Below are 27,352 nucleotides of genomic sequence, written 5' to 3' on the forward strand. Positions count from 1 at the left end.
TCATCCGCAATTCCTCAACCTCGGCGGGAGAGATGGCAAACGGCTCGTACCTCCAGGAGGAGAAGACAAAATTCTTTGGTTATGGAAGATCCAGACATCCCCTGAGAAGGACTTAGTCTCCTTCGCTTTATATTCTTGCTCTATTTTTGTATTTTGCCCCTCCTATTATTGGAAGGTCTGTTGGTATTCATATCAATGTGTACTATAGATGTTACCCCTGGGTTTCTTGTAATCTCTTATTTTTATTTTTATAGACCTATCTCTAGTGTATCTCTACCTATAGTACTACATTTTACACGGTGTTGGTTTAGGTTGTTTTTTTTTTCTTTTCCTTTTTGCTCCCTTTCTTCCTCTCCCCTTGCGGTTACAGGATAATAGTTAATGTTCCTGGTCCGGACAACCGTCCGGTTTATTACCGATTAGTCGGTTATTCTCACATAGACCTACTGGTATTTGCAATGTTTGATATACTTTTTTAATGTTATCTTCAGATCCCTTTATGGTTAGGGTCTATTTAGATGTCACGACTCATGTCTTACCCCCTGAACTCCCCAGTTCTTCTCCCTGTTGTATACATGGGGGTAGATTTACTAAGATGGGAGTTCTATTTGAGATGGGATGATACCCTGTTAATGTGTCACGGCCTTATATGGTTTGTTAATGGCTAACTTAAAATTATTGTTGAACAATGTTAAGGGACTTAAAATGCCCGAGAAATGTTCACGTTTGTTGCATACCCTACACACAGATAGAATAGATATAGCCTTTCTTCAAGAGACTCATTTTAAAAAGGGATCTTCCCGACGTTTATATTCTCGCTATTACCCTACTGGGTATTTCACTAATTTTTCCGCGGCGAAGGCTAGAGGGGTAGCTATTCTATTCTCCAAATTTCTGCAGCTTTCCGATGCACAAGTAGTCTTGATTGTCGATGGAAGGGATCTGCTGGTGAAAGTAATCATTGCATCACAACGTTATACTTTTGTCAATTTATATATGCCTAACACTGGTCAATCTCGATTTTTACGTACATCCCTGGAATCAATTGAGTCTCATATCGATGGCATACTGTTGGTTGGTGGGGATTTCAATTGGGGCCTTGAACTGCTCTTGGACACGTCCTCTGGGGCTCCTCAAGCCTCATACCGGGAAGCGAGAAGATTTACGGAAATTCTACATGAGTTTCAATTAGTTGACTCATGGAGGTTATTGCATCCCGCAGAGAGGGATTATACTCCCCCCCCCCACCGCATAGGTCATATTAACGTATTGACTATTTTTGTATTGCTCACTCCCATTTGGATGTATTGCTTGAGGCAACCATTGGCCAGATTACGGGATTCGACCATGCCCCTGTTACTGTGACTCTACACAATGCTCATGCGAGGCCTCGGCAGTGGCATTGGAGGTTAAACGAGCAGCTCCTGATAGACCCACATTATAGAACTCAATTATTGAGTTTCATAAAGGAATATGTGGATTCCAATGTCACGGCCGATGTCTCTCCAATTACGATCTGGGAGGCCCATAAATGTGTTGTCCGTGGCCGATGCATCCAACTTGGAACGCTTATTAAGAAACAGAAACTAGAATGTAGAGAAGCCCTTTTGACTAAAATTAAAGCTGTGGAGCTGGCCCACAAATCCTCTGGAGATTCAGATGTCTTTGTACAATTGCAAACTTCCAGAATGTCTCTAAATTCTTTACTTAATGATGAGGTTAAACGGGTATATAGGAAGTGCAGACACACCTATTTTAGATGGGGTAATAAACCTGGAAGGATATTGGCAAGATCCATCCGAGCACAGAGAACCTTAACGTATATACAAAAAATGAAGGATTCCTCTGGAAATATTTGTGCTACCAACGAGGAGATTGCCTCCGTTTTCCATGAGTATTACTCTGAACTTTATAATCTTACTCGGAACCGCACAGACTCACTCTCTTCTGCTCATAAGGCTGATATCTTGCGGTTCCTTGAGGATGTTGAGTTCCCCTCTCTTCCGGAAGCGGTGTCACAGGCTTTGGATTCTCGTTTTCTGAAGTTGAATTGAGAGAGGCTATTAAGACTTTCCCCAATGGGAAAAGCCCAGGTCCCGACGGTTTCCCTATAGTTTACTATAAGACTTTCCAGGATCATTTGGTCCCCCTGCTGCTGAAGGCATGTAATGCGGTTTCCCCCCGGGCACAGTTCTCCGACCAATCTCTTTCTGCACATATTACGGTGATCCCCAAAGAGGCTAAGGACCCCTCTATAGCGGCAAGCTACAGGCCTATCTCTCTACTGAATGTAGACATTAAACTTTATGTCAAGTTGATAGCTAGCCGCTTGAAGCCTCTTCTCCCTGGCCTCGTCCACTCGGATCAGGTAGGCTTTGTTCCGGGTCGTGAGGCCAGGGATAATACAATTAAGGTTATTGACTTGATTTCCTATGCGTCTACTAATAATATCCCTTTGGTCCTTTTGTCAACTGACGCAGAAGAAGCGTTTGACAGGATTGACTGGGACTTTATGGAGGGAGTGTTGCGGGGACTGGGGGAAACTTTCCTGAGTCGGATACTGGCTCAATACAAAGCACCTTCAGCATAAGTACGAATTAATGGTATCTTGTCCAAAGTAGTGCATATCACGAATGGTACAAGACAAGGGTGCCCTCTCTCGCCGGTGATCTTTGTTCTTTGTATAGAGGTGCTGGCGAGGGCAATTAGGGCTAATCCGGATATCTCAGGCATACGATTGGGGCCACAGGTTTATAAATTGAGCCTTTTCGCTGACGACCTTCTGGCATCCATTACTAATCTGACGATCATCCATGCTAAGTAGGATATTGGAATGGACGAGGAATTCAAGTGACAAACAGTGGGTCTCAATTGAATCACTGTCTACCAGCTCCCACTTGAATCTGGTACCATGGTTATCAAAAGTGATGTCTATTGACCACCCAACTGTTGGTCCTACGTTGTTAATGTGGAGTAGGTTACGAGAGAAATTGAAGATCTCGTCACCGGTGTCCCAGTTGATTCCAATTGTCCATAATCCTGCATTTATACCAGGTACTGTTGAAAAGACTGTTGCTTCTTGGAAATCGGTGGGGGTTACTAGGATCTATCATTTTATAGCGGACACAGCTCTTCATGAGTCGGACTATTGGTTTTATATACAGGTCCGACATTTTATTTCCTTTTTGGGGAGACTGAGTGTGTGGGACAAAGAATTGACCATGTTTGAGAAACTTTGTGTACAAACGCAATCCCCCACCCATACTATTTATTGCATATACCAATTTCTTCTCTCAGCAATTCTACCCTCTAGTCCGACTTATCAAGAGCAATGGGACAAGGATTTCCTACTTAAGGGGCTGGAAGTAAATTGAACTAAGGTATACCAAGTGACCAGTGCATGCTCAACCAGTATGGACGTGGTGGAGACCCAATTTAAACTTCTCTCTCGTTGGTACCGTTGCCCCATTGTTGTACATAAATATTGCCCTGGGGTGTCTCCAATGTGTTGGAGATGTGACCTGGAACTAGGCACCTTGATGCACATCTGGTGGGACTGTTCGTTGATTGCCCCTTTTTGGGAAGGAATACAAAAAATAACTGTAGAAATTATGGGCTCCCCTGTCCCTGCGAGCCCCGATTTTTGGTTACTCTTTTACACTGATATCCCCATCTCTAAATATAAGAAGTCCTTACTAAGACACATGAACAATGCGGCTAGAGCAGTTCTCCCAGTACATTGGCGCTCGCCGTCTCCCCCTACTGTGTGGGACTGGTGCCTACGCATGGCTTTTTATATGTCCATGGACGAAATATATTATTCAACACCTGAAAGACACGGTACATATGAGGCTTTGTGGCTCAATTGGGTGGACTTTGAACAATCACCGTCCTTTAAGGCTATAGTTCCTGAGTCACCTCATCAGTAGTATAGAATGTGGTTTACCATGTCTTTAGTTCAATTTTGGGACCCTATTACTTTCTCTTTCATCCCCTTTGTGTGATTGGTTATGTAACCTTAGCGTTGTTAGTGATTGATTTAACAACCCTTTTTGATGGATCCCCCCAGCCGAGTGGATTTCTCTTTCTTTTCTTTCTCTTTCTCTTCTCTCTCTCTCTCTCTCTCTCTTTCTCTCTCTTATATCTCCTTTGTTCTCAGTTTCCCCCCTCACTTCTTTCTTTTTTTCCATTACTAAATGTTTTTTCTTTTATTTTCATATTTGCTAGCACCTGATGGTTTTTTAGTGTATTTGTTCACTTGAGACTCATGTACGTTAGTGATTTTTTCTTTTTGTCCTTTATGGATCTGTATTTTGGTGGATCGTACTATGTGTTCTCAAGTCTCAATATTATATATATATATATATATATATATATATGTATTTTATTTTTTTCAATTGTAAGGTGCATGTCTACATTATTATATTGTATGTTGTTATATGATTGATTTGTTCTGAAAAACCTTTTTCTGAAAATAAAGAATTTAAAAAAAAAAGTATAAATAAGTAATGGATGAAACATGGGGGGTGATTCCGAGTTGTTCGCTCATTATTTTTGTTCGCTACGGAGCGATTAGTCGCAAACTGCGCATGCGCATTGTACGCAGCGCACCTGCGCCAACTAAATTAGCACAAATGTTTGGTATTTTACTCACGGCGTAACGAAGTTTTTTCATCGCTCTGCTGATCGTAGTGTGATTGACAGGAAGTGGGTGTTTCTGGGCGGAAACTGGCCATTTTATGGGAGTCTGCGGAAAAACGCAGGCGTGCTAGTTGAAAACGCAGGAGTGTCTGCAGAAACGGGGGAGTGGCTGGGCGAACGCTGGGTGTGTTTGTGACGTCAAACCAGGAACGAAAAGGACTGAGCTCGTCGCACTGGCAGAGTAAGTCTGGAGCTACTCAGAAACTGCGGGGTAATCATTACGAGAAAATTAGCGAACCCTTCGTTAGCAAATCTGCTATACACTCCCAGTAGGCGTAGGCTTAGCGTGTGCAATGCTGCTAAAAGCAGCTAACGAGCGAACAACTCGGAATAACCCCCATGGATTCAAACCTCAAACCGCTAATTTAGTAATTTAGGTATGAAGCACTCTAACCATTAATAATACACTAATACCAGTGTAACCCCATTAAAGGGGTAGATTGTTACGTTTGTGTAGAGAAAGTTCATATACTCATAGTCTGCTCGGAATACATATGTATTCCGTTTGAGACAATTTAGGACAAGTACAAGGTATATACAAAAAAACAGGGGTTAGGTGCCATCAAAGAAAATATTGAGTAAAGGATAGTGTAAGTAAGAGAAGTAAAGGCACATGAGGGGAGAAGGTCCTGCTCTTGCGAGCTTACAATCTAAAAGGTGAACTGCTAACAGCCCGGGGTGACACAGAAGGTGTAGACAGTGAGCATAAACACTAGGGTTAGGAGGACAGTTGGCTGGGTTTGGTGAAGAAGTACCTCTTGAGAGCCCGTTTGAAGTTATGTAGAGAGGTGGAGAGTCAGCTGAGGAGAGGTAGAGAATTCCAGAGATAACATATCAAAAAAAGGAAGGATAGTAGTATCCCCAAATGGCGCAATGCTGCTGCAGTACTTAGAGATTTAAAAATAAATGTCACCACATTTAACATATACAATCGAAACAAGAAATATAAACCTCCTTAGTACATTCAGCGCAAGAGCATATATTAAGGAAAAAACATATACGTCCCTTTTTTTTTTTAAACGTAGGGTTGAGTGCTTCTTTCTCGAATTTCTCAAATGAATGGTGTTCAATGTGAGTGTCCCAATAGGAAATATGGAAATAAAGAACACAAAAACCAATGTGTAATATTTCACACAAAAATTTGTTTCAGTCTCAAGTTCAAGTTCAATGTAGATAGATGACTATTTCAATGTGGAGCGTACCCCAAAACTCACAGAAGACAGTGGTGTACAGGACACATCAAGGTATCTTTAAAGCATACAGTTTTTCATATACAGCGTACCCAGACTCACACTTGATGATGCAGGATAAATCCTATAAAGGTATCTTTAGTTGGTCTTCCTTTTTCATAGACATGAACCGTTAAATGGATCTCATATAACCTCAGTGAGTTATATAAAAAACAAAAAAAGAGAAAAAGACCAATGTGTAGTATGTAAGATGTAAGATATCCACGTTTCCTTTAAATTTAGCCTCGTGAGAAAGGGGTGATATAACAGACACACCAGAAATTCTTAAAATATATGGTTCCACAAAAGATGGCGTACCCCAACTCACACTCGATAATATAGGGTGGAAACCTATAGAGGTATCTTTCAGTGAGCCTTTTTCCCGATATAAAGGAAACGACACGTGGTGAATATTTCAAGATATCTTTACAAAGGTATAGTAGTTGCCGTGTATAGCGTACCCCAACTCACACTGGGTGATATAAGGTGAATCCTATAAAGGTATCTTTTAGTCAACCCTACTTGCCGATGTGAATGAAAACAGCACACGTGGTGAAAGAAAATCAAGGTAACTTTACAGAAATTTGGTGATCTCCATATGTAGCGTACCCTGACTCACATATATAGGTGAGATGATGTTCTCATAAAGGTATCTTTATACTGCGTGTCATCAAATCCGCACCACAATTTTTCTTAAAAACTGATTTTTATTCGGCTATACAACACTTTTCATCGACTCCAGCCGCGGAGTGTACAAAAATACAAAAAAATAAAAAATGTATTAGCCTCAAAACGAGACCAATATGCAATATAAAAATCAAAACATAAAAACAAGTCAGGATTTAATCCAGGTAAAAAGAAGATAGCTACTCACACTCCCAGAAGGATATTCAATCAACGCGTTTCGGTCGTAACGACCTTTATCAAGATGAACTGGAGTGTGCTGGGGTGAAATATTTATGCTACATGCAGCCAATCGTGATGTACAGGAAGTGACATCATGCAATTAAATATAAATGGTCAAACAATGTGCAAAACATAATCTATTACTGCGCAGCATAAAGGACCTAGCGAGATAAAGTAAAAACTAACTGCATTAATGTATTATATTTTTCAGACACAGATAAAACAATACATATACATGAAGTCCGCCTCTATTCCGTCAGATCGCGCTGACCGGAAGTTCCGGTCACTCGGGGGATGCCGGGAAATGTAGTTTTCTGTGTGTTCTGTAGTCCGAGCGCTTGGTTTGCGCTGATAGCCGGGAAATGTAGTTCTAAGCATCCAGATTTTGTAGTCCTATCCACTCGATTCCCGGAAGTGACGGGTCACGTGATCGGCGGAGCTGAGGCATTAATAATGGAATTATGGGAACTGTAGTTTGCTACAAATGAACGAGACACTGTCAGTATAAACTATACAAATAAACGTGGAACCTGTACACTATATACATATGTGATCGGACCCAGATCATGTTATTAGTACTGATGGTTATTATATCACAAATATGTTTTGTATATAGACAAAATGATCTTCCACATTATCGTTATACAAGTTGGATTGCAGTTAAATAAATATAGCCAGCAGGCTTCAAGAGTTACAGGAACCACTTTAATTCGAAGTCACAATTGAGACCATATGGGTCCAAGGTATTATAATTATAAATGCAACTCATTTCGGTCTTGGCCAAGGCACATGCTATATTTTTATTTCTTAATGACGCTTTGACATGTCTGATACCGAAAAAACCTGTAATTCCAGAGACCGAACAATCATGCACATTCTTGAAGTGTAAAGACAATGAATGTGTAACAATTCCTTTCTTTATATTTCGGATATGCTCTCCTATTCTGATTTTAAGAGGACGAGATGTTCTTCCGATATAGAACAAATTGCATTTACACCTAATGGCGTACACCACATTTTTGGTGTCGCACGTTATAAAATCTTTGATATCAATGGTGGTATTGTTAATGGAGATGCTCAAGATTTTACTAGTGCCCTCGCTCTTGATGTTTTTACAATCAATGCAATCTCCACATCTGAAGAAACCTTTTGACATGGTTTTCGTTGTGGACAAAGAAGTAGGAAGTGCACTGGCCACTAATTTATTTTTTAGATTAGGGGCTCTCCGGTAAATGTGGACCGGTTTCTCTGGTATAAGAGAACCTATTATGGGGTCCTTTTTTATGAGATTCCAATGTTTTTTGAAAACATGTTCTATGGATCTGTATTGAGAATTAAATTCTGTGATAAAGGCCCATTCATACTTCTCATTCTTTACAGCTTGATTTGTCCTATTTGCTAAAAGGTCTTTTCTTTCTATTCTATTTGTCTTTTCTGTAGCCTCTTTAATTTTTTCTTTACTGTACCCACAAGTTTCAAATTTTTTAACTAAATCGAGAGCTTGGCACTGAAAGGTCGCTTCGCTACTGCAATTTCTCTTGAGTCTTTTTAATTGACTGACAGGGATAGAGTTAAGCCAATTCTCGTGGTGACAGCTTGTTGCTGCAATATACGTACCACAATCAGTTGGCTTGGCAAAGGTTTTGGTATGGATTTGTTGTTCTTCAATATAGACTGTGATGTCTAAGAAGTTGATGGTTTTTTGGCTCATATCAAAGGTGAGTTTGATATTTCTGTCATTCGAATTGAGGGATGTACAGAAATCCCTCAATGTAATCTCATCCCCTCTCCATACAAAGAAAATATCGTCTTTGTAGCGTGTGTAGGACATCAAGTTCACCCCGAGCATGCTGCTGGACCAGATGGTTTTGGTCTCCCACAACCCCATGAAGAGGTTAGCGTAACTCGGGGCGAACTTGGTGCCCATAGCAGTGCCCATCTTTTGTATAAAGAATTGTTCCTTAAAGAGAAAAAAAATTATTATTTAAAATAAAATATATGCCCTCCAGGACAAGGTCTTTCACATTTCCAGATAACGTGGACTGATTTAAGAAAAAGGAGATCGCTTCCAAGCCATGTTTGTGATCTATAATGGTGTAAAGTGAGCTGACATTGGCCGTCACAAGCCAATCACCTTCCCTCCACTCAACCTTTTCTAATGTGGTAAGGAAGTCCACGTTATCTGGAAATGTGAAAGACCTTGTCCTGGAGGGCATATATTTTATTTTAAATACTATTTTTTTTCTCTTTAAGGACCAATTCTTTATACAAAAGATGGGCACTGCTATGGGCACCAAGTTCGCCCCGAGTTACGCTAACCTCTTCATGGGGTTGTGGGAGACCAAAACCATCTGGTCCAGCAGCGTGCTTGGGGTGAACTTGGTGTCCTACACACGCTACATAGACGATATTTTCTTTGTATGGAGAGGGGATGAGATTACATTGAGGGATTTCTGTACATCCCTCAATTCGAATGACAGAAATATCAAACTCACCTTTGATATGAGCCAAAAAACCATCAACTTCTTAGACATCACAGTCTATATTGAAGAACAACAAATCCATACCAAAACCTTTGCCAAGCCAACTGATTGTGGTACATATATTGCAGCAACAAGCTGTCACCACGAGAATTGGCTTATCTCTATCCCTGTCAGTCAATTAAAAAGACTCAAGAGAAATTGCAGTAGCGAAGCGACCTTTCAGTGCCAAGCTCTCGATTTAGTTAAAAAATTTGAAACTTGTGGGTACAGTAAAGAAAAAATTAAAGAGGCTACAGAAAAGACAAATAGAATAGAAAGAAAAGACCTTTTAGCAAATAGGACAAATCAAGCTGTAAAGAATGAGAAGTATGAATGGGCCTTTATCACAGAATTTAATTCTCAATACAGATCCATAGAACATGTTTTCAAAAAACATTGGAATCTCATAAAAAAGGACCCCATAATAGGTTCTCTTATACCAGAGAAACTGGTCCACATTTACCGGAGAGCCCCTAATCTAAAAAATAAATTAGTGGCCAGTGCACTTCCTACTTCTTTGTCCACAACGAAAACCATGTCAAAAGGTTTCTTCAGATGTGGAGGTTGCATTGGTTGTAAAAACATCAAGAGCGAGGGCACTAGTAAAATCTTGAGCATCTCTATTAACAATACCACCATTGATATCAAAGATTTTATAACGTGCGACACCAAAAATGTGGTGTACGCCATTAGGTGTAAATGCAATTTGTTCTATATCGGAATAACATCTCGTCCTCTTAAAATCAGAATAGGAGAGCATATCCGAAATATGAAGAAAGGAATTGTTACACATTCATTGTCTTTACACTTCAAGAATGTGCATGATTGTTCGGTCTCTGGAATTACAGGTTTTTTCGGTATCAGACATGTCAAAGCGTCATTAAGAAATAAAAATATAGCATGTGCCTTAGCCAAGACCGAAATGAGTTGCATTTATAATTATAATACCTTGGACCCATATGGTCTCAATTGTGACTTCGAATTAAAGTGGTTCCTGTAACTCTTAAAGCCTGCTGGCTATATTTATTTAACTGCAATCCAACTTGTATACAAATAATGTGGAAGATCATTTTGTCTATATACAAAACATATTTGTGATATAATAACCATCAGTACTAATAACATGATCTGGGTCCGATCACATATGTATATAGTGTACAGGTTCCACGTTTATTTGTATAGTTTATACTGACAGTGTCTCGTTCATTTGTAGCAAACTACAGTTCCCATAATTCCATTATTAATGCCTCAGCTCCGCCGATCACGTGACCCGTCACTTCCGGGAATCGAGTGGATAGGACTACAAAATCTGGATGCTTAGAACTACATTTCCCGGCTATCAGCGCAAACCAAGCGCTCGGACTACAGAACACACAGAAAACTACATTTCCCGGCATCCCCCGAGTGACCGGAACTTCCGGTCAGCGCGATCTGACGGAATAGAGGCGGACTTCATGTATATGTATTGTTTTATCTGTGTCTGAAAAATATAATACATTAATGCAGTTAGTTTTTTTAAATCAATAGTTTTTATTGAAAGATAAACATTTTTATGGGGTACAGAACAAAGAAAAAAGGGGGGATGATACATCAATATAATATAACAGTAGGTATGTTAGGGGTACAGAAGGGTGAGGGGGGGGGGGAGGGGAGGGGTCCAGACTAAAGTTGGGGGGGTGTTACATCAGAGCATTATATATGTAATACATCAAAAAAGTTGAGACACATTAAGGAACTGTACATTGCAATAAGTGGCTTAATCATGTTGGTCAGAAGTTATAGGTACGCTTTAATAGATCGTGGAGGGAGACCTGGTGAGGGATGGTTCTCAGTCAGGAGGGGAAGATATGAATGCCTGGGTATTGGGGGGTGTAATGGTATGTGTTATGTTGTAGTTCAGATATTGTCGGGTTGCTCAGCTGGGCTACGTGGGGGGGGGGAGGATTTATGAAGATATTGAGACCCTTCAATCGAGGAGATATAGGTATGCCACGCTAGCCAACGTGTTTTAAGGGAAGTGTAGTTGAGGGAGGAGGAAGCTGATTCTGTCTCCATATGGAAATGATAGTTTATTTTATGTATAACTCTAAGCAGGGTAGGGGGAGAGGACTGTTTCCACATTTGGGCTAGGTTCGCTCGAGCGGCTATCAGGATGTGGCCCAGGACATATCTAGCGGATGGCGTTATTGCAGCGGGGATAACTTGTAGTAGTGCTAGAGTTGGGTCTGGAGCTAGGTGGGTGGACAGAACTTTATTTATTAGTTCAAATACATCTATCCAATATTTAGTGATCTTTGGGCATGTCCAGAATATGTGGAATATATGTCCCACCGAGCCGCAAAGTCTCCAACATTTATTACTATGAGAGGGCCAGAATTTATGGAGTCGGTCTGGGGTTTGGTATATTCTGTTCACTAGTTTTATATGCATTTCAGTGTGGTTTAGGCACTGGGACATGGAATGCGAGGTTAAGAAAACTTGACGCCAGTCTTTTGGGGATAAGGTTTTTCCCAGGTCCTGTTCCCATTTGTTTTGGGCGTTTGATTTAGAAGGGGAGGTAGGGGTTATCCGAAGTTTATACCAGTATGAGATGTCGCCTTTGGAGGCCTGTAAGGAGAGACGGGAGAGGAGAGTATTTGAGGAAGTGTGGAGCGTTGCGTAGGTAGGGGGGACCGTCTTCCACCAATGTGTCACTTGCAAATAGTGGAAGAGTTCCGTAGCTGGAAGTGAGTATTGTGACTGGAGAGTAGAAAAAGGTTTTAGAGAAAGTCCATCGAGGAGGTCTCCCAAGTATAACACTCCTGCGTTTCTCCATTTGGATAAATTGAGATGTGGTATCATCGACGCTAATGTAGTGATCGATATCTGGGAGATATGGGAAATGGGCGTTGATAGGGAGGTCGATAGGGAGTCCCATATTTGTAGAGCGGCTTTCGTGGAGGGAAGGAGGGATGGTTGTGTAGGTCGGAGCGACTTTGGGATACGGAAAAGGTCAGCTAGGGGGATTGGGTTTGATCGGGTTTGCTCCAGCTCCATCCATCCCGTGTGCAGATGGGTTGAGAAATAATATTTAATGGGGGCTAGGAGGGAGGCTTCTTGGTATAGTGGAATACTAGGTATGTTAAGACCACCAAATGCTCTAGGCAAGGTCATTCTGGAAAGAGCCATTAAAGGTGGTTTTGCAGACCAGATATATTTAGACATGATAGAAGAACAGGTTTGGATGGCTTTCTTTGGGAAGGGGTATGGTATAGTGCGGAAGAGATACATTAGTTTAGGAAGTAGGGACATTTTAAATGCCGCCATTCGACCCAGCCAAGAGACCTCATAGGATGACCAGGATTTCGTTAGGGATTCCAGTGACTCTATCAAGGGAGTTAAGTTGGCAGAGAATACGTCTTTAGTGGAGGTAGGAATGTTGATACCCAGGTATTTAATTGTGTGGGTTCGCCAGTTGTAAGGGAAGGAAGCTTGGAGTGCTGGGATGGAGTGGGATAGGTTGAAGGGGAGGGCGTCTGTTTTGGTAGTGTTTAGTTTGTAATAAGAGGCGCGGCTGTAAGCATCTAGCACAGCGTGTAAGACTGGAAGCGTTGTGGTGGGTTTAGAGATAAAGAGGAGGACATCATCAGCGAAGAGGCTAAGTTTATGGAGGGATGAGCCGAACTGAATTGCTGGAATGTTGGGATTGTCTCTTATTTTAGCTGCCAGGGGTTCAATTGATAGGACGAAGATCAGGGGGGATAGAGGACAGCCTTGCCTGGTGCCATTTGTAATGGGGAAAGGGTCGGATAGGAAGCCTCCACTGAACACCCGGGCCGTGGGGGAGCTGTATAGCGCTAGAATAGAGGATAGGATACGGTCCCTAAATCCGAATCTGAGGAGAGTTTGGCGCATGTATGTCCAGTTTAATCTGTCAAACGCCTTCTCTGCGTCCAATGAAAGCAAGAGAAGGCCCTGATCTCCAGATAGAGAGTCTATCAGGTTGAAGACCCGACGTGTGTTGTCAGATGCTTGTCTCCCAGGGACGAAGCCAGTCTGGTCCGGGTGTATCAGTGAAGGGAGGAGTTTGTTAATGCGGGTTGCAATCATTTTGGCATATAGTTTGATGTCGCAGTTTAGTAGCGCTATTGGGCGGTAGTTGTGCACAAGGGTGGGGTCTTTACCGGGCTTAGGTATAGTAACAATACGCGCTTCTAAGAGCTCTGGAGGGAGGGAACCTCGGTCTGAGAATGTATTGAATAGCGAGGTCAAGAGGGGGGAAAGGACGTCGTGGAAAGTAGTGTAGAAGTCCGAAACAAAGCCGTCTGGGCCAGGGGCCTTATTCCTGGGAGTAGATTTGATAGATGTGGAGAGTTCATCCGCCGACCATGGGGCATTCAGAGAAGAGAGCTGGTCCTGTGTGAGAGAAGGGAGGGAGAGGTCATCTAGGAAGGATGAGATGGACGGGGGGGAGGGTTGGGGGGTGGAGGGGTCAGTTGCTAAGTTGTATAATTTGGCGTAATAGCTTGCAAATTGGTTCGTTATATCTTTAGGGTTCAGGATCTTTTGTTTAGAGGGAGAGTAGACACATTTAATTCTATTCCTGGCTTGTTGAACGCGGAGTTTGCGTGCAAGCATTTTGCCAGCTTTATTTCCTAGCAGGTAAAATTTGTGGCGCATTCTATTCAGGGCCGCATGGGTGCGTGCGAGGAGTAGCTTTTGAAGTTGGCCTCAGACATTAGAGATCTCAGTTTTAAGTGCTTTGGAGGGATGGGCCTTATTCTTAGTCTCGAGGTCCAGCAGGTCGTCTTCCAGAGTCTTCTGCTTTTGAAGGGCTTGTTTTTTGAGAGTGGCCCCGGCCTGAATGGCGGCTCCACGGGTAACGGCTTTAAAAGCACACCAATGGTTGATAGGAGAGGTATCTTGAGGGGAATTGGTGATTAAATAGGAGTCAATAGAGTCAGAGATTATTTTTTTAGACAGGGGGTTGTTTAGTAGGTATGGATAGAGGCGCCAATGTCGGGGAGGATTGGAGGTGCCCTGGAGGTTCCATTTCCAGAGAACTGGGGCGTGGTCCGACCATGTGATTGGTAAAATATCCACACTTTTAGTTCTCTGGAGAGACCATTTATCACATAAGATCAGGTCTATTCTGGAATAGGAGTTATGGACAAGGGAGTGAAACGTGTATTCTCGGCCTGTGGGGAATTGTGTCCTCCAGATATCGTGTATGTCGAATTCTGCAAGTAGGTTGCGGAAGGCTAAGGAGGGGCCAGAGATAGAGGTTGGAACAGATTGGGGGAGTTGGCGGGACTTGTCCAATTTAGGGTCCAAAACAAGGTTAAAGTCACCCAGAACTACCAGAGAGCCCTTTAGTGCCTTTCGTATAGCGAGGAATAATTTTCGCAAAAATGGGACCTGGTTAGAGTTAGGTGCGTAAAGGGATACTAGGGTAACCGGTGTGTCGTTGAGGAGGCCAGTTATGATAATATATCTGCCGTTTTTGTCTGAAAGTTGAGAGTGTAGGGAAAAGGAAACATTTTTGTTAAAGAGGATGGCTACTCCGTTTCTTTTGGATGGGCCATTAGCATAGTACCCCACTGGGAAATGGCTATCTTTAAAAAGGGGGGGGTTAACAGAAGAGAAATGGGTTTCTTGTAAAGCTATGACATCAGCTTTTTGCTGGTGGAAGAAAGAGAGGGCCAATCTGCGTTTGTTGGGAGAATTAAGTCCCTTGACATTAAGAGATATGAGGTTCAACATTGGAAATCGATATTAGGCATGATGAAAATGGTCTGAGGGTATCTATTGGAGCGTTTCTGCTCCGAGTGCAAATAGGCGTTGGTAGCCAGGAATATGGATCGAGTCTGGAGCTCGAGGGGGGGGGGGAACAGGAGGGAAATACATGGGTTGAAATTAAAACAGGAGAGGAGGAGGTAAACAACGAAAAGAAAAGGTCCGGTATATTGGACCTGCATGACTACTGCATAGGTAGGGGGAAAAATTCTGGGGAAAGCAGTAGTACAGAAAAAAGGTGAGGCGGGCTGGGTTGGCCTGCTCCGTCACTATAAAACAACTTCTAAGAGGGTAACCTTAGGGCGTGGGGGTCTATTGTAAGGCTACTCTAATCAGGAACATACGCCCCCTAGGGTACAAGCCGGAAATTAGTAGGTGTCAGTAAATAACTGGGCAACGAGTCGCCCCATAGAATATAACAACATTTGAACAACATGTGAGGGAGTACCCCCGTGACTTGTAAACCAAGAAATCAAACTTCTATCGAGATAAAACATTGCAATTGTAGAAAGAAGCATAGAAAGGATATCTTCCCCTCCCCGCATTGGGGGGGGAGAAGGTCAACAGCCTCCGTAAATCGGAGGATCTGGTGCGTGGTTTGTGAAAGGACCCAGGTCGGAAGTCCAATGATTCAAGAGGTCGACCAATCATGGCTGACGTTAGCAGCGCGTGATGATGTAGACGGCTTCGAGACGGAGATGTCCCAGTCCATCAGTAATTTCACACCTGCATCTAGGGAAGAAATTATGTAGGTCGAGTCCTCGTATGAGACTATCAGTTTAACTGGGAATCCCCATCGGTAGTGGATGTCGTGGGCTCTCAAAGCAAGGGTGATGGGGGTGAAAGCACGTCTCTTCGCTATGGTAGCTGCGGAGAAGTCTTGAAAAATCTGAAGACCCCCCAGTGTATCTGAGTTTTTGGATTCTCTAGCGGCCCTCATAATGCGTTCCTTAACTGGGAAGAAATGGACTCGAAGGAGGGTGTCTTTAGGAAGGTCGGATGAAACGGTTCTGGGTCTAGGGAGACGGTGAATACGGTCAATCAGGAGTTCCGAGGCATCCGCCTTTGGGAGAAGTTTCTTGAATAGGACAGTGGCGTAGGCTTCCAGTTCGGAGTTGGTGACTGAGTCAGGGATGCCTCGAATTTTGATGTTGTTCCGCCTTGATCTGTCCTCCATATCCGCCAATTTGGATTTGAATTGATCCAGATCTTGTTGTTGGCGGTCGTGAGATGAGAGTAGGTCATTGTGGGAGGTGACCAGTTCCTCCATCTTGCGTTCCAATTGATCCGTTCTGTCTCCCAGGGCTACCAGCTCAGTTTTGACCTCACGAATGGCAGAGGTCAGATCTTTAGAGAGTTCAGATTTGAAGGCAGAAAGTATTTGGCAGAGGGATCTCACGGTTAGAGGGGCATCCGACTCGCAGTCCACCCCCGATACCGAGAGAGCAGAGGACAGAACACTTGATCCCAAGGTGTCCAATGTGGCAGAGGGGGAGGGAGCATTTTGTAGCGGGGAGATTTGGAGGGATTTTCGCGAGGGGTAGACAACTTTCGGGGGGATTGTTTCCTTCTTTTTTGTAGGAGCCATTTCTCGTCAGTAGCAACGCACCTAAGGTTGTTGAAGAGACGTGCCTTGGTGGTGGGTCCAATCAGCCGGTTATAGTGAAACAGGGGTGCTCAGTCACATTGGAGAGTATTATGTGTTATTTAGACAAGCATGAGTGACGGTAGACAGGTTAGAGAGCGCTCACATTATGAGGTCATTGAGGAAATAGATCCAGAGGGTATGAATGCCGGGGCACAGCTGGGCTGGGCGGGTTGATAACCGGGTCAAAAGGTTCAGGGGAGGATTCACCCCAGAAAAAGGGTTTATTTGTCGGCTTTTGCAGGAGCTCAGGATATGCTAGACCTCTCTCTGCAGTGTCTAGGCCACGTCCTTTGCTTTGATTTCTTGTGATAATAGGGAGATTGTGTATTCTTAGCTCCAGCAGGGGCAGCAGAGTGCAGGTGATATAGGACGTGTCTGGTCTGCCACAACCAAGATGGCCGCCGTCATTAATATATGGTGCAGCTTCTTATGGGCTTTTATAGCGGTGCCCCCAGGGGTTTATATCGTTGTTAAAGGCTCCCAGGCCCCTCAGCTGCCTCCGCCCGTCCCCCCCGTCAATTACCGCGGCCAGGAGGTTTCTTTGAGCGGTGTACGTCTGCGTCTCGTCAGACGCCACATCCAATATGGCCGCCGCCACCGGAGCTCCGCGATTCAGTTCGGCTCTGGCCCTGCAGTATCAGGAGCTCACGTTACTCCTTCGTCCTCCCTGTCAGGCCTCCCCAGGCAAGGGGTTGGTGGTGTGCTGATAGGGGTAAGTCTGGGGGACGTGTTTCAGCGGCCGGACGGTGGGCGATCCTGGGCGGGGGTATGGATAAATTTAGGCCCCGGCTTTGTCTCTTAGGGAAGGCCGCAACCCGCAAGCACAGGGCAAGCCCGTGCTCCGGCTCTGCAGCTCACTCCCTTAGTACCCTAGTTAGCAGGGGCAACTGTGGGGTGGTTTAGGGGAGAGACAGGTGGTGTAAAAGCCCAATTGAGAAGATATAGGGGTTTGGATCTGCAGGAGCTCTCTCAGGACACCTCTTCTCAGTTAGCCCTCAAGCCACGCCCCCTCAATGCAGTTAGTTTTTACTTTATCTCGCTAGGTCCTTTATGCTGAGCAGTAATAGATTATGTTTTGCACATTGTTTGACCATTTATATTTAATTGCATGATGTCACTTCCTGTACATCACGATTGGCTACATGTAGCATAAATATTTCACCCCAGCACACTCCAGTTCATCTTGATAAAGGTCGTTACGACCGAAACGCGTTGATTGAATATCCTTCTGGGAGTGTGAGTAGCTATCTTCTTTTTACCTGGATTAAATCCTGACTTGTTTTTATGTTTTGATTTTTATATTGCATATTGGTCTCGTTTTGAGGCTAATACATTTTTTATTTTTTTGTATTTTTGTACACTCCGCGGCTGGAGTCGATGAAAAGTGTTGTATAGCCGAATAAAAATCAGTTTTTAAGAAAAATTGTGGTGCGGATTTGATGACACGCAGTATAAAGATATCTTTATGAGAACATCATCTCACCTATATATGTGAGTCAGGGTACGCTACATATGGAGATCACCAAATTTCTTTAAAGTTACCTTGATTTTCTTTCACCACGTGTGCTGTTTTCATTCACATCTGCAAGAAGGGTTGACTAAAAGATACCTTTATAGGATTCACCTTATATCACCCAGTGTGAGTTGGGGTACGCTATACACGGCAACTACTATACCTTTGTAAAGATATCTTGAAATATTCACCACGTGTCGTTTCCTTTATATCGGGAAAAAGGCTCACTGAAAGATACCTCTATAGGTTTCCACCCTATATTATCGAGTGTGAGTTGGGGTACGCCATCTTTTGTGGAACCATATATTTTAAGAATTTCTGGTGTGTCTGTTATATCACCCCTTTCTTACGTGGCCAAATTTAAAGGAAACGTGGATATCTTACATCTTACATACTACACATTGGTCTTTTTCTCTTTTTTTGTTTTTTATATATCTCACTGAGGTTATATGAGATCCATTTAACGGTTCATGTCTATGAAAAAGGAAGACCAACTAAAGATACCTTTATAGGATTTATCCTGCATCATCAAGTGTGAGTCTGGGTACGCTGTATATGAAAAACTGTATGCTTTAAAGATACCTTGATGTGTCCTGTACACCACTGTCTTCTGTGAGTTTTGGGGTACGCTCCACATTGAAATAGTCATCTATCTACATTGAACTTGAACTTGAGACTGAAACAAATTTTTGTGTGAAATATTACACATTGGTTTTTGTGTTCTTTATTTCCATATTTCCTATTGGGACACTCACATTGAACACCATTCATTTGAGAAATTCGAGAAAGAAGCACTCGACCATACGTTTTAAAAAAAAAGTGACGTATATGTTTTTTCCTTACTATATGCTCTTGCGCTGAATGTACTAAGGAGGTTTATATTTCTTGTTTCAATTCCAGAGATAGGCAGCAGCACGTGTAAAATTTTGTAGGTAGGAGTGGGAGGAGGTAATCAGTTGGCAGGAGAAGCGGCGTGCATTAGCAGAGCGAAAAGGAAAATGTAGAGTTAGATTTGGGTGGGTTATTTTGTTTCTGTGCAGGGTAAATACTGCATGCTTTATTTTTACACTGCAAATTAGATTGCAGATTGAACACACCACACCCAAAATCCAACTCTTTCTGCACATGTTAAATCTGCCTCCCCTGCAGTGCACATGGTTTTGCCCAACTGCTAACAAAATTCCTGCTGCGATCAACTTGGAATTACCCCCATAGTCATAGGGACAGCATAAACATACCTGACGGATGTAGAACAGCAGGGTGTGGAATCCAGCCTAGGTTTTCCGTTTCATGAAGTCTGAGCAACAGCAAGCATTTGTTAGGGAACTCCAGCGCTTTGTGTGTGAGACCCCTAAAGCCGATGAGAGAGTCTTCTGCCAATAACAGCCGCTCAAGTTTCCATAGAGCTGGTATGAGCTCACCGGTACTTGAGACGCCGCCTGGACCTTTAGCAGTAGAGGCTCATACAATAGGCTGGAAACCACAAGGTAATAAACCTGGAGTGTAGCAGCTGGCAAGGAAATAGTTAATTGCAGGCAGACAGGATACTGGAATGTTAACTGCAGACAGGCTTGACAAGATATGGTGACTGAAGACTAGGACTGAATATACACTGATAACTGAACGATGATAACTGAAGTAAGTAGTGTTTGTTGCAGGTGAACACAGCAGGCGATGGTTGACTGCTGGGAAGCAAGCAGGTACTGGGTGTGTACAGTGATTGAAATCAGAGTGCTATCAGCATGAACCTAGTTGCAGAGAGACTTGCTGGATAAATAGGGACTAGGCCGCAGTCTGTAATAACACACAGTGGCTAAGCTGTGACTTGGGTGCAGGTTCAGGCGTAGTGGAAATGCTGCAGACTTACAACTACTGGCACAGCTGAAGTTAATGTACTTTGCTACAATGGGTAACCACGGACACACAGGCTGGATGTACACAGAACCAGAGTTGGCAGTATATAATCACAGAGACTTGGCAGGAGCCGGCACTTGGATCAGGACCAGACACGAGAGTAACTGGGGGGCCACGGCAAGACAATGACACAAAGCAGGTACAGGGCAGGTCCAACAGGGCACAGGTGAAAGACGTGCAGGGACAGCACACAGAGGACTGAGGCAGGATCCAGGAGTGCAGGTACCCAAAGGCAGGGAACCAGGACTCAGGAATAGACAGGCAGGCTGGGAACTGTACAAGGACCGTGTGATGAGCTCAGGAGGTGCAGGAACTAGGGGACCATCAACATGAACTGAGCAGAATCCCTAATGAAAGTGAGAGAGACCAATCACAGGGGTCACTAGGCTGGAGTCAGGTAATGAGGCATTCCAGACAGGTGTGCTGCTACACGTAGCAGCCAAAAATACAAACAGGAATGAGCCACAGCAGCGACTCATAAAATGTCTATCATAGACTGTTCTTCATTCATGCGCATACACCAACATCCATAAAGAAATAACTGACACTGACACCAGGATATGTTTGCCAATAAAATTGTCAGCTTTTATTAACCAAATGGTATGGTGGCAAGGAGGGACGGCCTATTTAAATGTCCCTATTTATTCTACCCTTTTAACTGTGGCTGATAACAACACAAGAGGAGGCAAGGGCCCAACTTCAGCCCGGCCTCCATCGCATAACAAATGGGGGTTATTAAGGGCCCAATTTCAGCCCAGCCCCCATACATCCCAAGGGGAGGCTCTTAAGGGGCCCAATTTCAGCCCAGCCCCCCACTCATCACAAGGGGCCACCATGGGCCATTTGCCACCCCTTGTGTTCTTTCTCCTTATCGGGAATACCGTGGCCAACTCTCCACTCAAGGTATTCCCCAACTTCCACCCAAAGGTGCTCAGGTGTGTACAAACTCCACCGGAGACCGAAGCCCACCTGGTCCGATGGAACTCCGGCCCCGTAATGTATCAAACTCCACCACCTTCACATCTCCTGAGCACCTATAAAACTCTTTAAATTACAGCCACAATTTAAGGCCGTCCCAACCCGCCAAGCCGACACCAATAATAAACTCCTCAAGGGCGGGTGGGTGGGTCAATTTTCACTGAGGAAAAAGGAGGGAGAACCTAATCAGTCCTCTCCTTATAAGGCCTAAGCCCCTCCCATCACCAGACTCCTCAGTCACCTCATAGGCCCATCGTTACCATGGATACTACCACTTCTCCAGCTGCTTCATTCAGCCTGCTATTCAGAATTTTATGTCACTACAGCCATATAAAATGTCCTCCGTTCTCTTAAAATGTCTATCATAGACTGTTCTTCATTCATGCGCATACACCAACATCCATAAAGAAATAACTGACACTGACACCAGGATATGTTTGCCAATAAAATTGTCAGCTTTTATTAACCAAATGGTATGGTGGCAAGGAGGGACGGCCTATTTAAATGTCCCTATTTATTCTACCCTTTTAACTGTGGCTGATAACAACACAAGAGGAGGCAAGGGCCCAACTTCAGCCCGGCCTCCATCGCATAACAAATGGGGGTTATTAAGGGCCCAATTTCAGCCCAGCCCCCATACATCCCAAGGGGAGGCTCTTAAGGGGCCCAATTTCAGCCCAGCCCCCCACTCATCACAAGGGGCCACCATGGGCCATTTGCCACCCCTTGTGTTCTTTCTCCTTATCGGGAATACCGTGGCCAACTCTCCACTCAAGGTATTCCCCAACTTCCACCCAAAGGTGCTCAGGTGTGTACAAACTCCACCGGAGACCGAAGCCCACCTGGTCCGATGGAACTCCGGCCCCGTAATGTATCAAACTCCACCACCTTCACATCTCCTGAGCACCTATAAAACTCTTTAAATTACAGCCACACTTTAAGGCCGTCCCAACCCGCCACAGTTTCAACGAAACCCCGCCACCATACCTCTACCTTACCAACTAACCCTAACTACTCCTAAAACCCTTCAACCTATCAATAAAACTCCTGAGAAAAAATTGCTAACCACAAATCACCCATAAAAATTTCAATACCCCTCAAATTCAGATGGACACCATCGGCCATATAAAGATGAGGAGCAGAAACTGAAATTGAGGGATGTGGGACCACAAACCCCCAATTTTCGCTAACAGCTCTGCAAACCACAGAATTGATCCGGCGCCGGATCAACTCAATGGCAGCGGGTCTGTCTGCACCCCTCCACACTAAACGAGGGATTATCTCCGACCAACCTACACTCAAAAAACACAACCTGTTCTGTAGACTAACTACATCCCTAACTATGGTTTTCCGAAGATCTAAACCAGACCTCCTGGTCAGATCATTTCCAGCAACATGGAACACCACCCTCAGGGGGTATCCCGACCTCTCCACTTGCTGCCAAAAAAGCGGGATGACTTGCTCCCACCGAAGTCCCCTCACTCCAATCCATCTGACCAGATTAGCTTCCGGGGACTGAAGGCACTCAACACCAGACCTTTCACCATAATAAATGTATGAGTGCCCCATGATCCAAATCGGACACTCATCCAAACGCAAATCTGAAAATACAAAAGCATTCACAAAACTTATTGAACAAAAAACCCCTAAAACAAAAATCTTGCAACAACATTAACCCAAAAACATCCCTTTAAAATCTTGCTAAAATGGTTTAACATTTATTTATTACATATTTTAATTTGGCCTCTAATGTGATAATTTTTGAAGAGAATTGTTCTCCTTTTACAAAGGGAGTTAGATAAGGGGGGGAGATCAGACTTGACGAGAGGCGAAAAACACACCTGCCAGGCGGGTTTGAACCCCCAGGCTTAAGGCACCTGACAGGATAAAAAATTCCTCAAGACCCCCAAATATGGCGAGTGGCTGAAACCTCAAGTCTGATTTTTTTTTTTTTTTAAAAACAGGTCAAAACCTGATATATTTCCGAAATACATCAGACTTCCACCTTCCCAAGGCTCTAATTTGCCCGCTCGAACAGCCTTCCGCAGCTGCTGTTGTCGCCGCACCTATTCGAAACGAATGGGTACCATATCTCGATACCGGCAAACCCATCGTGCAAATACAACGTTCCATCACCCATCTAAATTGAAATTGAGTCACCGGCATACCATCCAAATGCTGCAACCATGGACCTGGCACATCAGACCTTGTCTTCAAATAAATCCTCGCCAAAGACACAGGACAAATCTCTATGTCATCAACACAATTCAAAACAACCCAACAACCTTTGCCCAATTGGTCCGTTTTGGAACGTTGTACTTTGCACCATAAGCCTCCCTCTTCCAATGACACGTGTTCACGAAGAATAGGTGACCTTGCTGATTTCGAAGCAGCCACCAGTTCACTGACTCTAAAGGCCCCAAAAAAGGCCATGACGAAACACAATGTAAATAAAAGTGTTTCGTAATCAGATGCACAGACATCCTGCAACACGACCGCCATGCGCCGCAATATTGAAATAGTTATTGGTCTACGTGCATCTTGTACAGGGGGCATAACTCGAGCCCAACCTTTAAGAATCTTTGCTAGAAAGAAAGATTTTGTAAAATCATGCCGGCCATAAAGTCTCAAGAAATAAGAAAGAGCAGACAGTAAACGTGTTACGAACCCTCTTGGCCTGCCTGCTCTAAAACATTCCCACACATAATCCAATAACATTGCGTAATCGGTCTTACCTTGATCTTGATGCAGGCGCACATATCTTTCCCACTCTCCCATGGCATTTTTGTACCCTCGAAGAGTGGAGGGAGCCAGGGCTCGAAAAGCTAAGCCCTCCAATCCGGGCGTATAACCTGCCAGGCATAAGACGGGCAAGGGTCACCAGATACCTTCGCATCCGGAGCTAGCACCCTAAACCTGTGACACTAGAACGCGATAGCGCATCTGCCACTCCGTTTCCAATGCCCGGAACATGCTTAGTGCAAGTTACTAATGAGACCCCTTTCCACTCAAAATTTTTTGCCATGGGGCAGAGAACAACCTACCTAAAACATGCTACTGGAAATGATGAATGCTAAATTAGCCGGAATTTTCCTGTAATCTTTTTAAGAACAACCCCAACTGTGAAAAAATTAAATAAGGCAATGGAGGGCAACTAAAAAGACCTACCATCCTACCCAATGCAACTTCTTTATAATTTTTTTTTTTTTTATAAACTGTTAACTGCAAGCCACACGTAAATTGTAAACCTGTTAACTTAACTGGAGCAAGTGCCCTACTTGGACGCTGCCGCAGCTGGGATTCGTTGATCCTGCTTTTGCCCACTACCTCTTCCACTAACTGTTTGCTGGCAGTTTTTTATGGGATGTGTTCCTTCACAGCGGATACAAGCATGACAAAAACGACACTTGAACCCTAGGGTACATTGACTATTATTGAAGGCATAGCACTTGCCTGCCCTATTCTTACCCAACAACCATTTATTGCTGGAATTACCTTGTTTGTCCACCAGACCCTCTAAACCACTCTTAAGAGGCTGGGTAACATCTACAAAGATCTCCACATCTTTTTTACCAAAATCCACAATCTCCTTCCCATTTTGTTTTCTCCGAAACTCCTCATCATAGGACCTCCAAGCTGTCCCGCGCCCGGATCTGGCCAATTCGTGTAGCAAATACATATATTTAATTATGTTCATGTGCTCCTGAGGCCTGGATTCCAAATAACAGGCTGCAAAGATAAGCATGCCCTTCTGCCAGTTAGAGTAAGACTTATAAGCCTCCTCACCTATACCTGATTTCTTTTTCGCCTCTTCTAATGCTTTTCTCCCTTTGCTGGTTAAAGCAAATATATTAACGAATTTTCCTTGTCTAATACGCTCCCTAATTCTAGGTCGAACTCCTCTCAATACTGCAGTATTAGCGCATTGCAAAGAATCCTCAGGACCCTCCTCCGAGGACATGCTGGAGCTACTATGTCTACGCTTCCTTTTATTTTTTCCATTGCAACCCCTGCATCTGCTATCACATGAACCCGGGGACTCAGAGGAAGAAGTAGATGAGTCCCTGTGCCCTCTGCGCCTATGCTTACGCTTTTTTGACGCTTTTTTACCACATACTTTATCTGTGACTGCGCCCCTGTTACCTGACCCCACCGCTGAATCATTCTGGCGCGCTGCCGGGTGCACCATCGACTCACCATAACGACCACCCTCGTCCAGGGCAGACTCTACCACCGCAGCTGATTCCCCAGAATCGTCCTGCACCTCAGGGGCTGCAAGGGACTCCTCTGTAGAAAAGCAAGGAGAAACATCTACCAAAAATTCATTAACATTCCTATTACCCCTATTACCTCCACCCGATCTGGCCTGTAAAACAGCCGCCCCTGATTCATCAACGCCATCCCTCCGCAAATCAGCAGAATTCTGCCCCCACAAAAAATTCCTTTCAGCGTTATTGGCATTCAGCACCGGGACCAGCGCTGATATGACCGAGGTGCATATAGACGCTACCTCAGACGGATTGAATCCAGCTCCATTACCTCCAAAGCATACCGCATCAGCATCAGATCTCCCCGGTACTGTGCCCCTCATACCACGTAGCTCCCCAGTTCCTCTTTTACTCCTAATATTACACGCGGCGGGCCTTACAAGCTGTCTTCCAGCATTACTAATACCCAATGTCCTCGCGCCCTGTCCCGCTACAATCGTGTCAGCGCTGTTGTTTATATTACTAACCGAACCCATTGTAATACCACTGTTGGGTGCCCCCTCTCCTTGCACCGACTCTTGTAATCTTGTACATCTCCCAATGTGCTCACCTCTAGTAAGAATCGAACTTCTTCGACCACCTCTGGCAGCCACGGACCCCCGCGGGCCCACGGGGCGACCGCGGCGTACCTCCGGCACATGAACTCCTGAGGTAACACCTCGGGATGCTAAAATTCTCCTTAACACCCCGCTCGGCGACTCCGTCATAGCCCCCACACTTCGCGACATGTTATTCACGGAAACCGGTTCCTTTGAGAAGTTTCTAGAATTGTCACTCACAACAGCAGCTCGTGTCACCAACGCGCTACTGACCCGGCCTCTGCGTGACGCACCTTCGCCCGCCAAAATTCTCTCAGGCTGTCGAGCCCGACCCCTGGTGGCGGCATTACGAACATTATTCCCAGCCTGACTTCTTGTCTGTAATGACCGCTGCTGTCCACTACCTGACCCTAAGCCAGCAGCATCCCTTACCCCGCTGTCGATAAAACGAACAGGGGGCCGCACAGTACGACTGGGCCTCGGCATGTTAAAAAATAGGAAAGATAAATAAGAGAAAGTTCAAGAATAAAAGGAGGATGAAAAGCTTAAAGATTAGTAAAGATGGAAAGGAAATGAGAAGAAAAACACCACAAAATCACAAATAATACACAGTTAGTACAAAACAAATGCAGAGCACTTCACTGTTCAATTTTCACTGAGGAAAAAGGAGGGAGAACCTAATCAGTCCTCTCCTTATAAGGCCTAAGCCCCTCCCATCACCAGACTCCTCAGTCACCTCATAGGCCCATCGTTACCATGGATACTACCACTTCTCCAGCTGCTTCATTCAGCCTGCTATTCAGAATTTTATGTCACTACAGCCATATAAAATGTCCTCCGTTCTCTTAACCGCATGATTGCAGACACTTGTCAACTTGCTATTAAAATGGTTTCAGACACAAGAGACCGTGCTCCTGATGGCGAACTAGTCACCCAGGTGATAGGCCAGGTGGGTGGCAACTGTTAGGGGTCCTGGCTCAATGATCTCTGAAGAATTTACACCACTGTATTTTAAGAACTGCTGTAAACTATATTTTTAACCTGTGACTTGCTGGTAACTGCTGATGTTCAGTTGTGTATTGCCTACCTGTGGAAAAGCTGTGGAAAATAAAACCTGCAATGTGGAAGTTTTACCTGGTGTATGTGATCCTTGTTACATTATATACTCTTAATCTCTAGGAACATTAATAATATGGTGTTAAAGACCAAGGATTGAGCAGTTTCTGAATGTTTATACTCTAATAAAATGTAATGGATATTTTTTTATGAATGTTTATTGGTAACTCTGAAGATATTATATTGGCTATATATTGATGTATAAGTTGTCCGTGAACTAATGAGAAAAAGAACCTCGACTGA

General features: G+C 44.0%; 1 protein-coding gene across 1 annotated transcript; it reads right to left on the minus strand.

Moving 5' to 3' along the window:
- Positions 1-21,957: 21,957 nt before the first annotated feature.
- On the minus strand, positions 21,958-26,894 carry LOC134966088 (uncharacterized). The gene is made up of 2 exons (XM_063942564.1): positions 25,384-26,894; positions 21,958-24,038 (listed from the first exon to the last, which is right to left on the minus strand). The coding sequence occupies exons 1-2, from the start codon at positions 26,477-26,479 to the stop codon at positions 23,152-23,154; spliced, it is 1,983 nt and encodes a 660-aa protein (XP_063798634.1). The 5' UTR covers positions 26,480-26,894; the 3' UTR covers positions 21,958-23,151.
- Between the last annotated feature and the right edge of the window lie 458 nt (positions 26,895-27,352).

This window comes from Pseudophryne corroboree, chromosome 10 (assembly GCF_028390025.1).
Source record: "Pseudophryne corroboree isolate aPseCor3 chromosome 10, aPseCor3.hap2, whole genome shotgun sequence".
Taxonomy (NCBI): domain Eukaryota; kingdom Metazoa; phylum Chordata; class Amphibia; order Anura; family Myobatrachidae; genus Pseudophryne; species Pseudophryne corroboree.